At 39.7% G+C, this 13,965-nt stretch overlaps 1 protein-coding gene across 8 annotated transcripts in view; it reads right to left on the bottom strand.

The window, feature by feature from the left end:
* LOC109410678 (protein amalgam) overlaps nucleotides 1-13,965 on the bottom strand; it is a 373,824-nt gene that overhangs the window by 36,897 nt on the left and 322,962 nt on the right. For all 8 annotated transcript variants that reach the window (XM_062856460.1, XM_062856461.1, XM_062856459.1 and 5 more), the window contains one exon: nucleotides 5,254-5,351. In XM_062856460.1, the coding sequence (XP_062712444.1) occupies nucleotides 5,254-5,351 (98 nt within the window). The remainder of the gene's footprint in view (nucleotides 1-5,253; nucleotides 5,352-13,965) is intronic.

Below are 13,965 nucleotides of genomic sequence, written 5' to 3'. Positions count from 1 at the left end.
AATAAACATTGGCGAAGATCACAAAGTGATCTGTGATTGTGAATAAAGTTAACCTTCTCCAAGCATTAGCTGACGCTCACCTCGCTGCCGTAGTGGATGGAATAGGGTCACAATGACTAGGGTTAAGGTGGTCAAGCAGTCAACTGAGAGGTCTGATCTTTTTCTGCTCTGTTTTGTTGTTGAACATAACATCGGAATATGTATCATCAATAAGCCTCGAAAATCGATGATGGCTTTGTTAAAATTGTTGCTAGTGTAAAGTGTTTTCAGGATTCAGGAACATTTTGGCTAACGTCGAAGAAAAGTTTATGAGTACATATTCGACGAGAAAGGCACTATCACCACTAGGTGGATTAATCTGGGTTTTTTTTTTAAGGTACAGTTTATTCACAGCATTCTTAGGCAACACAAAACAAGCTACAAAAGCAAGCTAAAAAATTTAAAATTGGTCAAACGGTTAAAAAGTTATAGGACTCTAAAGTCAAAATTTTTGCGCGACCTCTAAATCTCAATATTTTTGGCTTAAACTCAGAGGTTTCTTTTTTTGTGTCATTTGAATCTAAAAGAGCTTACGAACTCCAGGTTTCAACAACTTTAACAAAATAAGCCGCAGCCTAGTACCTATGCATATTTCTTAAGGATTTTTTTTCTGAAATTAGTTTAATATATCCCCTCAAAAAACCTCCAAGGGATTCTTACAGTGATCTCTCCATGGATTTATTTAAAAAACTTTTCCAGGAATTCCTGAGAAGCTTTTCCCAGAGATTTCCTTAAAATTTCTCTCAAGATTTGTTAGGAATTGATACAGGTATTCTTTGGAAAATTCCTGGGATTCCTTTAGGAAGTTCTCGAATGATTTCATTGAAAAGCTTCCGAAGGAATGTCACCAGCAGGAGGAGTTCCTTTAGAGATTTGTGTTCCCTCATCTGTAGAGCCTTTTAACCACTGCGTCCATTATTTAGGAATATTGTGGTATGACCCATATTTAATTTGGTGCTAGTCAAATAACCTGTCACAATTGAGCTGTGTTGGACAATAGTTGATCACAACTAGGCACAACTCGTTTTATAAAGTTCATTACCCTGTTGGGATTACTTCTCCAAATTTCCAAGGGCTCTAGAAAGCCTTTACCAAACATTTTCTGTAGAGATACTTCCCATTTTTTTTTTCAGTGGTTCCAGGATTGCCCCAAAATATTTCTTCAGTAATTTGAAGCAGATTCCTGCAAACATTGCTCCAAGTATATCTTTCTGTATATATTTTTTCCAGAAAACCATGTCGAAATTACTCCCAGGATCCTCTAGAAATTTTTCCACAGAATCTTTATCAAATTATATCAAATATTTCTTAGAAATTCCTATAGAAATATAAATGTCGATCTTTTTTGGGAATCATTACAGAACTATCCTCCAATAGCTTCGGCAGATACTATTTAAGAAATACTTCTACGGATTCTTTCGGAAATTCTTTCAAAAAATGTCCAGGATTTCCATTGAGGGATGTCTTCAGGAATCCTTATTGAATATTTAGAACCTTTCAGAGACGCTTTCACAAACTCCTCAAGGGGGTTTCCAGAAAATCTTGCAAAACTTGTTTACGGTTTTTTCCTTAACTTCTTCTAGGATTAATTCCAAAGACTTTTCAAGAAATTGCTTAACTAACTCCCCCGAGGATTCAGTTCTATAAAATTCACTTAGAATTCATGTGGAAAATCTAGCAAGTGTTGCTTCAGACATTCCTCTATGAATTTCTTTTAAAATTCCTCCTGCGATTTGTTCCTAAATTGTTCTAAGGACTGTTCATTTTATAAAACGGACAACTTTACAGGCTATAAAAAGAAAACGCGTGGTTCAAATTTAACCACCCTTGTTTCGTTGTTCAGTACATCATTTTTCATTACAGTAATGATTTTTGAATCGAATAAAAATAGTTTTATTTCATAGAAAATCGGCCAGATGTTAAATGAGGTGAATTTAACGATTGCCATAAATTGAAAATATACACAAAATTACTGTTCACATATGGTATGTCGTTTTGATTATCAGAAAAGTATTAGCCATGCTGCAGCAGCATGAGTAATAAACATTCTGGCGAAGTTTCAACTCAAATATAAAATTAGTTGTTGAAATATTAAAGTCTCAAGTGAGATTCGATTTTTTGATTAAAATTTCATTGTAAAGCAAAAAGGGCATGAACATATTCAATAAACAACTTTTTTATACATCCAGTCGAAAGTCGGAGTAATGTGGTTTCAAATGCAGAAAACTGTTTCGTAATAGCATTGCTGGTTAGGTTATTGTGTGCCAGTAGATGCACAGTAATCAAAACAGTTTCGTTCTTTGAAGATTCTTCCAAATAACAATTCAACGTAATGCAAATTTTACATAACAATGATGTTGGAAATATGAAATTTTACATCCAATTGTATACAATAACATAGGACCAACTTTGTTGAAAATAAATAATAACAAGATTCGCTAGAGTCGAAAATTGACATCAATGGAGCAAAAAGTATGCATTTTTTTACTAAGACCATCTTTATGGATTAAATTTTTCATGAAGAATGCAATTAAAAGTAAATTTTTCTTCTGTATCATCCAGCAATCAGTATTCTACTACTCTGGACAAATTTTTAGCCAAATCCTTTGTGCTATTGCATCACAGGACTTAAATAAATATTTTTTTAATAATTTCTTTATAAACAAGGCAACTTAGTATATCAAGCTGGAGGCTGCTTGGTGCGTTATTATTTACCAACTATTGAGTTTTACCTTTAGTAGAATAGTATAAGATTCCAATACATTAAAAATTTCATGAAAATATGCATGTTTAGTATGTGGAAAGTTATGTCGAATTTTGAGAAATGGGTTTTTATTGATGTTTTACGAAAACCGCTTCAGTTAGACAATAAAGAACATTTTGCCAAATGTTATATTTTTCCTACATTTGAGAATAGCTATAGTAAGTTGTGCAAAAAACTGATAATGATTTTATTGAAAAATAAAAAAGATATCGCACAAGCAAGTTGTCCGTTTTATTAATTGAACAGTCCTTAGAGTTTCCTTCAGAACTTTTTCCAGAGATTCCTTTGAAAACTCTCCAGATATTTCCACAGAAATCATCCCGGATGGTTTTGAGACAGTAATTCAAAAATTTCGTAATGAATATCCCAGTGAGTCCTTCGGAAATACTTTGAAACACTTTTTTAAATCTTCATTGCAGCTCCTTTAGTGATTCTTTCAAAAATTTTGTTGCTAAATTTTTTTAAGAGATTGCTTTAGAAATTCTTCCATAAATTTTCTCAGAAATTCCTTCAGAGCGGTTTTCAGGAAATTGTCTAGGGATAATTCAGAAAACTTTTTCAAAAATACATACAAGGATTCCTCTAGAAGCCTTTCCATGAGCATTGCAGGGATTCCTTCGAAAACTTTTTCATGAATTTATTCGGAGTTTTTCCCAGGAATTTCTTTAGAGATTTTCTGCAGGATTTTCCAGAAACTCTTCAAGGAAGTCCTTCAAAAATCTCCGGTGATTGCTTCTGGAATTTCTCCCGGAGTTCCTCCAAAGATTCCTACAGAAATTTATTCCTCCTTGCTTCTCTTCATTTTTATCAAAAATCCAAGGTTTTTTTATGAAATCCTGCATGAATTCCTTAAGAAATCAATAAAAAAAATGCTCCAAAAATATTTCCATTGGATTCCGGAAGGAAATCCTTTTGTACTTTCTCAGTTGATTATTTTTGGCAATATCTCATTTTTTTTGGAAATCATTTTTTCCGCAGATATATTTAATGCAGTTCGTTCAAGGTTTCCTCCAACTGTCCAGCATTTTAATTGAAGGATTTCTTCGGGAATCCTTTAAACACCCTCAAAAGATCCATAGGAAACTGGTAGAATAGAGTTTTATAAAGAAAAAAAAAAATCGTTGAGCAAAATCCTCGTTTGGTGTTTTTTTTTAAGAATTCCTACAGATACAGAGATACAGAACTACAGATTTACGTTAATTGTTTGAATGTCGAAATACTTTTAAGAGTCTAGGCGAAAATTCCACTAAGATTTCCATCGAGAAATCCTCTAGCAGTTTCTACATTAATTTCTCTAAGAGGTTTTTCAGAAGTACATCCAAAAATTCCCTCAGGAATTCTTCTTCTTTCCTTTAAGAATTCCTCTAGCAGTGCTGCCAGGAATTTCTTTAGGAAAGCCTTCTTGCATTGCTTTAGAAGTTTCTTTGGGAATTCCTACTGGGAGTTCCTGCGGAAATACCTCTTGGGAGCTCCTCCGTGAAGTTGTATAGGAACTCTCGCAAGAGTTTCTGTAGAAGTTCCTTCAGGAATTGCTATAGGATTTTTTTTCCTAGAATTGCTGTATGATTTCTTCCGAAAATTATTATTTTTTAATTCTTCTATAATATTATTCGGGAATCCATCCAGCAATTTCTTTGGGATTTTATTAAGAAGTTCCTAAAAGAATTCAACATGGAGTTTCTTTGAGAATTCCTCTCGGATTTTCTTCGGGAGTTCCTCCACGTTTATCTACATCAATTCCCCTTAGAGATCCGTAATTCCTCTGGGATTTTTTCCAAAAATTCCTCGAAAAGTTCCTACAGGAATTCTTCTAAGAATGGCTATAAGAATGCCTCTAGAAGTTCCTCCACAAATTTCTCAATACATTTCTCTGGGAATACCTCTAGGAGTTCATGAGCGATTTTCTTTTGAAGTCGCTTCAAATATTCCTATAGGATTTCCTTCGGGAGCTTCTTTGCGAATTCCTCTATGAAATCCGCAAATTCTCTGAGAATTTCTGGAAGAATTTCTTTAAAAATTATTGCAAGATTTTTTCTCGGAGTTCCTCCAGAGATTCCCTTAGAAGTTTCTTCAAGAATTTCTCTCGAAGGGTTTCCGGGAATTCTTCAAGAGTTCTTCTGAAAGTTGCTCTAGGAATTCCTCCGAGAATTGCTCTATGGATTCTTCCAGAAAATCATTCAGAAGAGCCTCTAGGATTACCGAGAGTTTTCTTAGAAAATTTCTCATGTAGTTCTTCTGTAAATTCCTCTAGAAGTTCCTCCTGAAATTAGTGAGCCCCGACCTTAAGTCAGAAATAAAGCCTAATGAAATCTTAAAACAACAGTCTCCTGTATTTGAAACACAAATAGCACTCTTGCGAACAAAAACTTTCCTTGCAATCATTAACTGAGAGCGACCTTCCGTAGAATCAACAGCAAAAATATATCCAATCGAATAAAAACAGCACTTACCTCAGGAGTTGAATCGCCGTGGACGGTGCAGACCAGTTGCGCCTCGTAGCCCTCTCCAGCGTGAACCCAAGTTTTTTCAACGGTTATTTCCGGTGGAGCTGCAGGAAGAAACAAGAAAACAAAAACACAACTCTAATAAAGATCAAACCGAACGCCAGCCAACTTGCGAAAGGGGCCATCCCCTGAAGAAATCTCGATAAAACAACACGGAACCCCTCGATGTTTTCCTCGGTGTGGGTCGAAACTGGGATGAAGACATCCCGTCGGTCCGTGGGAGTCTAAGTTAAACAAAATTAATTTCATTCCCAACAGTGCGCGGATAGTGATTCGGGGTGAAAGGGGGCATTGAGTAGGGAACCAGGAAAAAAAAACGAACAGCAATCATTTTAATCATGAGGCCGAGCTCTTCGTCTACTGGTCGGCTGGTCCTACAGGCTCGGGAAAAGTCCTTTGGTCGGTTTGGCCTATAAGCGAGTTAGCATTTGCAAAATCAGCTGCCCATAAAAAGGGATAATGCGAGGGTACTTGAACCGCTCTTTTGTGTGTGGGAGCAACAAGGCAAATTACACCGAAACAAAAAAGGCGGATTTCGACGGGAAAGCCATTTATCAACGGTGGTTCAAAATTATGGTTTTTGTTAGGTATTCTAAGAATCAGCTGGAGAGTACTCAGAAGATTTGTAGGAGAGGACGCATTTCACGATATTATCAGATTTCTATTTGTTTCTAGTATTTTATCAACAACAACCTGTGGCAGAACACAAATTGATATCTGATAGAAATTAATAAGCATTTCAGGAAGGAAATATTCGATTCTGATTGAATATTTAATAAATTCTAGCAACTTGAAGTAACACTCCTATACCTTGTCAAATTAAACATTCAGAGCCCTACATTTTCCTCAAAAATTCAAGGAAGAGTGCTCCGGAAGCCATTTCGCGGCCACTGTGCATCGGAAGCCAAACATTCCGGAAAACCCGACGTCAAACAGAATGCGTTTACTTCTGGGAAAATGATTTTCACTGTCCGGATCGATGACTTGTTGCGTTCTTTTCCGCCACAACAACAACGCAATCTGTTTCCGAGGGGTTCCTTTTTCGAATCAGAATTCGGGATCGAGCATGGTGATTTGCATGTTTTAAATAACTTTGGCTTTGCCGCCAGACTACAGACGAGCGATACGATTGGGAATGGGAATGGTGGTGGTGGTGAACCCTTCTCAAAAGTGGTTACACTTTTTGACAGTCATCGTTCAGTCGGACTGTAATCACTGCTGTTCCTTTGAAGTCGCTCGTGAAATTGGCCTTTGGAATGATGGGTTGCTCGGAGTGGATTTGAATGATTGAGGATTTTGATTTGACAGCTGGAATGTGGCGTGTCTTGCTGTGTAATGATGTCTTGGTTAAAGTATTCCGGAGAATAAGGATTCTGAGAGTTTGAGAATCCGCGAATGTGATGTCCAGTTTAAGATCTATTCTTTTTGAATTTCCTATTTCTGAAGTTCTTGAAAAAACTTTGGGAAAAATCAGCTTCTTAAAACATTTTCGAAGGAGCTCTCGAAAAAGAAAACGTTAGTTCTATTGAACATTTTTCGTTAAAATTGAATAGAAATTTCATTCGGACCTGAGTCAAAAATTTCTATTGAAGAAATTGCCGTTTATTTTATTTTTTTAACTCATAATAAAATTTCTCTCTATTTTTTGTCAAGTATTCCTTAAAGAAATATTCTATTGATTTTTCCCAAAATTGCTACATGGATTCCTTTAGAAATTACTGTAGAAATTCAGTCTTTTAATTTACCAAGTTTTTTTTTTCAAACACTCAGTGGTTTCTTCAGAAAATCATCCAGGAATTCTTCAAGAAATTCCTCCAGTGCTCACTTCAAATATTCCTTTAAGCATTTCTCCAGAATTCGTTAAGGTTAGATTTCCATAGGTTCCTTCTGAATCTCCAATAGAGATTACTTTAGATTTCTTCTTTTTTCTAGGGATTCGTTTAGAAAATCATTCGCAAATAACTCCAGGGGTTCATTCAGAATTTTCTACAGGGATTCCTTCAGATTTTTTTTCAAAAATATCTATATATATAAATGAGTTTGAAGTCCCTTTGAGGCAACAAAACTCACGAACGGGTGAACCGATCAGCATGGCTCTTGCATGGATCGAATCGTATTCATGGCGGCTGTGTTTATATGTAAAAAAAGTTACGAAAATCGTCTAGAAAAGGACAAAAATTGTGAAAATACTGAATTTTTATGATCGGGGAAAAAAAAATAGAACGATAAAAAAAAAAACAATCTAGAGTGCTTTGCTTCAATGAACTCAAAAGCTGTCAGAACACCGCAAGCTTGGCAAGACAAAGTTTGCCGGGACAGCTAGTATTTCATAAATTCTTCCAGTGGTTTCTTCAAAAAAACTTCCAGAGATTTCTTTCAGAAATTCGAACGGGTATTTCTTCAAGAGGTCTACCAGGGGTTTGTTCAGGAATTGCTCTAGGGATTTCATTACAATCCCCATATGACAGGCTCGTGCACATAAGTGGCGCCAAGGGAGGGGTTTTTCCCAATTTCGGAAAAGGCGGAGGGGTGCCTATTGTATGAAACGTCACTCCCCTTCTCCCTTTGTACACGGGCTTGCCATAGGAATGTGTTGAGATTTTTCTCAGATATTCTTCCAGAAAATTCTGCATGATTAGTCCAGAGATTCTTGCATTATTAATTCATGCAGGAATTCTTTCAAAGCTTTCTGCAGGCGTTCATTTCAGAAATTTCTCCACCATTTAATCTAAGGATGTCTTTATTTCTCCACGGATTCCGTAGGGAATTTATTCAGATATATTTCTCAGGAATTTCTGCAAGGATTTCTTCCAAAGTATCTGAGGTTTTGAATGCATCTTTACAGAACGTGTTATCAACGTGTTTCTCCAGGTATTCCTACAGGAATTGTTTCAGAGTGAATGTGTTTCTGCTCCAAGATTGCTCCAGGCATACTTTCAAAAAATCCTCAAAGAATGTAAATCAGAGATTTAGGATTTTTTCTAGAAATCGTTAGTAAACTTCTCAAGGAATCCAGCCAAGGGTTTCCCTAGGAGTTTCTCCAGGAAGTTTTTCGGAAATTCCTTCTGGGTTTCCAACAATAACCCTGGTATTTTCTCAGACATTCCTTTAGATACTCATTCTGAACTACTTCCTAAAATTTCTACAGAGATTCACCAGAGATGAGAGAATTATTCAAAGTTTTTCCATGGAATTTACAAGAAATTCCTTCAAAGGCCAAGCAGTCAGTAGTGTGCGGTAGTTCGGCAGCAGCAAAGTTTCGTGCGCTCGCTTTGCTAGATTTTTTTCCTCTTCCCTCTGCGGGGCTCCGACGACGGGATGCCAAGCAGTCAGTAGTGTGCGGTAGTTCGGCAGCAGCAAAGTTTCGCGCGCTCGCTTTGCTAGATTTTTGCGATTTTTTTCCCCTTCTCTCTGCGGGGCTCCGACGACGGGACGCCAAGCAGTCAGTAGTGTGCGGTAGTTCGGCAGCAGCAAAGTTTCGCGCGCTCGCTTTGCTAGATTTTTTTTTTCCTCTTCCCTCTGCGGGGTTCCGACGACGGGACGCCAAGCAGTCAGTAGTGTGCGGTAGTTCGGCAGCAGCAAAGTTTCGCGCGTTCGCTTTGCTAGATTTTTGCGATTTTTTTCCTCTTCCCTCTGCGGGGCTCCGACGACGGGATGACAAGCAGTCAGTAGTGTGCGGTAGTTCGGCAGCAGCAAAGTTTCGCGCGCTCGCTTTGCTAGATTTTTGCGATTTTTTTTCCTCTTCCCTCTGCGGGGCTCCGACGACGGGACGCCAAGCAGTCAGTAGTGTGCGGTAGTTCGGCAGCAGCAAAGTTTCGCGCGCTCGCTTTGCTAGATTTTTGCGATTTTTTTTCCTCTTCCCTCTGCGGAGCTCCGACGACGGGATGCCAAGCAGTCAGTAGTGTGCGGTAGTTCGGCAGCAGCAAAGTTTCGCGCGCTCGCTTTGCTAGATTTTTGCGATTTTTTTTCCTCTTCCCTCTGCGGGGCTCCGACGACGGGACGCCAAGCAGTCAGTAGTGTGCGGTAGTTCGGCAGCAGCAAAGTTTCGCGCGTTCGCTTTGCTAGATTTTTGCGATTTTTTTCCTCTTCCCTCTGCGGGGCTCCGACGACGGGATGACAAGCAGTCAGTAGTGTGCGGTAGTTCGGCAGCAGCAAAGTTTCGCGCGCTCGCTTTGCTAGATTTTTGCGATTTTTTTTCCTCTTCCCTCTGCGGAGCTCCGACGACGGGATGCCAAGCAGTCAGTAGTGTGCGGTAGTTCGGCAGCAGCAAAGTTTCGCGCGCTCGTTTTGCTAGATTTTTGCGATTTTTTTTCCTCTTCCCTCTGCGGGGCTCCGACGACGGGACGCCAAGCAGTCAGTAGTGTGCGGTAGTTCGGCAGCAGCAAAGTTTCGCGCGCTCGCTTTGCTAGATTTTTGCGATTTTTTTTCCTCTTCCCTCTGCGGGGCTCCGACGACGGGATGCCAAGCAGTCAGTAGTGTGCGGTAGTTCGGCAGCAGCAAAGTTTCGCGCGCTCGCTTTGCTAGATTTTTGCGATTTTTTTCCCCTTCTCTCTGCGGGGCTCCGACGACGGGACGCCAAGCAGTCAGTAGTGTGCGGTAGTTCGGCAGCAGCAAAGTTTCGCGCGCTCGCTTTGCTAGATTTTTTTTTTCCTCTTCCCTCTGCGGGGTTCCGACGACGGGACGCCAAGCAGTCAGTAGTGTGCGGTAGTTCGGCAGCAGCAAAGTTTCGCGCGCTCGCTTTGCTATATTTTTGCGATTTTTTTTCCTCTTCCCTCTGCGGGGCTCCGACGACGGGATGCCAAGCAGTCAGTAGTGTGCGGTAGTTCGGCAGCAGCAAAGTTTCGCGCGCTCGCTTTGCTAGATTTTTGCGAGAGTGAGTTTTTGGAGGCAAAGTTTACAGGCCGCGTTTTCATTTGGTCGTCGTCGTCGTCTATTTCACTGCTCATCTTCGTACGGGGCGATTTATGATACGATAAATGCAACAAACAACATTTTTTGCGATTTTAGTCAACAGACATTGAAATGTTCGTCACGTCAAGTGTCGGCCCAAGTTCCAAAGCCACGTTGGTTCAAATCACTTTATTTTCTCTTTCGTTAATTTTCGCACTTCGAAAACTATCTGAATCGTTCGTCATCTTCGATGTCGGCATGTGTTTTGTTTTAGTCCAAATGAAAATAAGTGGTTTGATATAAATAGGGTTGCATGAATCACTCCACTTACCAAAGTGAACTCATATCATGCGCCCTTTCCCCTCCCCACTAACAAAAAGTCCTTCCCATGACAGACGTGGAGACGCAGAGGTGATCTCGGTCTTTAGTAAGCAACGCACGTCATAATAACATTCCTTTCCTTCCTCGATGACCGTAAGGACGTGGCCGGCGCCGTTATTGACCTAATAAAGTTTGGAATTCTCGAAGATGCACATTGAGGACGGTAAGCTACTCCCAAGCTCCGTCTGTTGGTTCCTTGTGCAACTTCGATTGTTCTGGTCAATCACGGAGTAGCAACTACGAATAGTACGGTCATCTATGCTCATGCTCATGCTCATGGAATTTACAAGAAATTCCTTCAAAATTTTCTCTCCATATCGTACAATGATTCCTTCGAAAATTATCCCAAATGTTCCTCCAAAATTTCATTGTTAAATTCTTTCAAGGATTCCTGCAGAAATTGCAGGAAGGATATTATTAGAAAGCTCTATCAGAAATATCTCTAAGCAGTCTTTCAGATATTTCCACAGGAATTCCTCCTGGAATGTTATAAGAAATTAACTTCCAGATACGTCACCAAAATTACTGAAGTTTTCTTGAAAGAACCCCTTAAAGAATGGTTTTAAGAAATCCCTGAAGTTTTCAAAAGGAAGCGCTTGAAATAACTCTACATATCAGAAGTGGACAGAAGAATTAGCTTGCCGTTTTACCCCAGGATAACAAACCAAATGAAAACAGCACTTCGTCGACAAGGTCTTCACGTTGTGCATAAAAGTGACAAGACTCTTCGGGGGATCTTTAATTCAACCTTAAGGACAAGGTACCGCCGGATAAACAATCCGGATACAGTAGACTCCCAACACGAAATAGACTGGGGAAATGCAAAACTCGTCAAAGGTGAGAGGAAAATAGTGCACTAAACGCTTGGGAGTTAATGTTTATCAGCAACACATGAAGACCGTTGATGAATGAAGACGACCTTCCCATCGTGTCATGTCTTTTCAATCTGGTAGACACGACACCTCAGTAGCATCTCTTCTCTTCGGACGTGTACGAATATCAGTCGGACATTGTTCTGCTGAGGCGTGACATCGAGTCCGAAACCGGTCGACGAAAGGTCAATTTAAATATGTTGACAGTAGTGAGTACTATACTGCCGTGAATCGCATATCAGTCCCATCTTTGCTGGAGTTCCTATGCAAATGGGACAGATATGCGATTCACGGCAGTATAAGTGTAAGGTTTCGTCTCACGTCACGTGTAATATGTATATAGTTACTATTCTTACGCTAGCACAAATCACGTAAATTGAATAGTCCTGGTGAGTGATATCCTTGAAGATTCGTAGGAGATATGCTTGAAATTTTTCTGAAAAGACAAAAAATTCTGAAGCTATTTCTGATGTTATCTCGGGAGAATTTCCTGGATGAATGTCTAGAAGAATACCTGAAAATATTATTTTACTTCTTACTATGGAAATAATTCCAAAAAAACATTGTTTGAAACATTCTTGGAGGGATTCTTGGAGAGATCCGAGAATCACTCCAGAAATCACCTGAAAAGTGTTTGCAGAAATTCCAGCAGAAGTTGCAGAAAAAGGTACAGAGGGAATTTTTGAGAAAATCCCTCAATAAATTTTTGAGGGTTTGCTTGAAGAATTTTCTAAATGATTCATTGGAAAAACGTCTAGAGATAGTTCTGGGGGAATTTCTTTTACAATTTTTGGATGGATTAGTCCCAGACAACCAGATCGTATAAGTTGTTGCATAAGATGTTATCGTGGAGGCGATACGCATATGGCCTCTACTTTATCATCTTATGCTACATCTTATACGATTACTGGTTGTCTGGGGTATATACAAAAATCACTAAAGGCAGAAATTTGCAAAGGAACAAAAAAAAAACCTGGAGGAAGTCTTTGAACGAATACCTGGAGGAACTGGAGAAACCTGTGCAGGTAGTGGGCTTCATGGCCGTGCGGTTTGCGGCACCAGTCGTCTAGGCGTTTCGTAAGCCTCAGAGTGCGGGTTCGATTCCCGATCCAGTCGAGGAAAACTTTTCGTCAAGCGGAAAATTTTCCAATGGGTCATTGGGTATTATGTGTGCTGTCCGTTGCTTCGTGTTAGTAATGTTCAGTCTAAACAGCCTCTAGCTGAAGACGGTGTAGTGTATTTTTTCAATCATCCCATGGAACATACTGGTGATCAATTAGTCCTGTTGAAGTTCTGAGAAACTTCACAAAACCTAATACCTTTATTTTTTGTTTTATGGTGGCTCTAAGAACATCTTCTAATCTATTTGACTATAAAATGTTACTTGGGATAGACAAAAATCTTGAAAATTTCGTGGAAAAATGCGAAGGAATAGATTTAGTAGTAATTTCTGCAATTTTTTTTTTTTTCATTCTTCAATCACTGAACCGAATTTACAGCTCTTTTATTCACTAGGGCACTGCGTGAGCGATTCCAATTGGAAGCTGTACTTATTTTGTACAGCGCCTAAATGTATTCTATTCCTATTCTACTATATCAAACTAGTTGCCGTTGCGCTGCTTTCACTTTCTACCCTATCATGGTAGAATGCTGAGCACGAGAATAATGATTTGGGGCTGTCCATAAACCACGTGGTCATTTTTTTGGGACTTCTCAACCCCCCCCCCCTCCCCCGCGTGGTCATTAGTCCATACAATTTTTTTTTTCTTCCATACAAAATGGTCATTGGCCGAACCCCCCCCCCCCCCCCCTCATGACCACGTGGTTTATGGACAGCCCCTTTGTGGCTGTTGGTTGTTCCTTTTTCCGTCCGATTGGGGTTCCATGAGTTGCCGTTCACCGATGTCCAAGTTTCCGTTTAAGCCATGGACTTAGAAGAGGGCCGGTGTCAGCTGCTCTCAGGTGGAAAATGCCGGGGCTGGGATCGAGCCCATGACCATTTGCTTATGATGCAAACGTGTGGCCAAATGCACCACCAGGCCCCGGCTGCTTCTGCAGGAGTTGCTGGGAGGTTTTTCGGCGAAATTCGTGAAATACCGCCGGTAAAATTGCTGAAAGAATCTCAGAAGAAACCTTTGAAGAAACCTTAAGCAATTTTTGGTGGAATACCTGGAAGAATTTCTAGTGAAACCCTTATAGAAACTTCTATAGGAACTTCCACAACAGTGTCTTCAGAGTTCTCAAAAGGAATTTCAAAATAAATACCTGAGAGAATCCCTAATATGTTATACCTGCAGGAGTGAACCAGGAGAAACCCCAAGTAACAGATCAAGAGCACAGCGAGCTAAAATGGTCAAAATGTAACCCGGAAGGGCTGCAAAACGGTGAGTCGATAAGGAGAGCGTCCAATATAGCTCTGGTCCTCACAAGTTCCTACCTCATGCTTCCACGGGTCAAGCGATGACAAAGACCGCCAGCTAAGAGTTGTGTGCTTAGCTGGTAGCCTGGTAGTGCA

This window comes from Aedes albopictus, chromosome 3 (genome assembly GCF_035046485.1).
Source record: "Aedes albopictus strain Foshan chromosome 3, AalbF5, whole genome shotgun sequence".
Classification (NCBI taxonomy): domain Eukaryota; kingdom Metazoa; phylum Arthropoda; class Insecta; order Diptera; family Culicidae; genus Aedes; species Aedes albopictus.
This window is presented reverse-complemented; position numbering and strand designations above follow the sequence as displayed.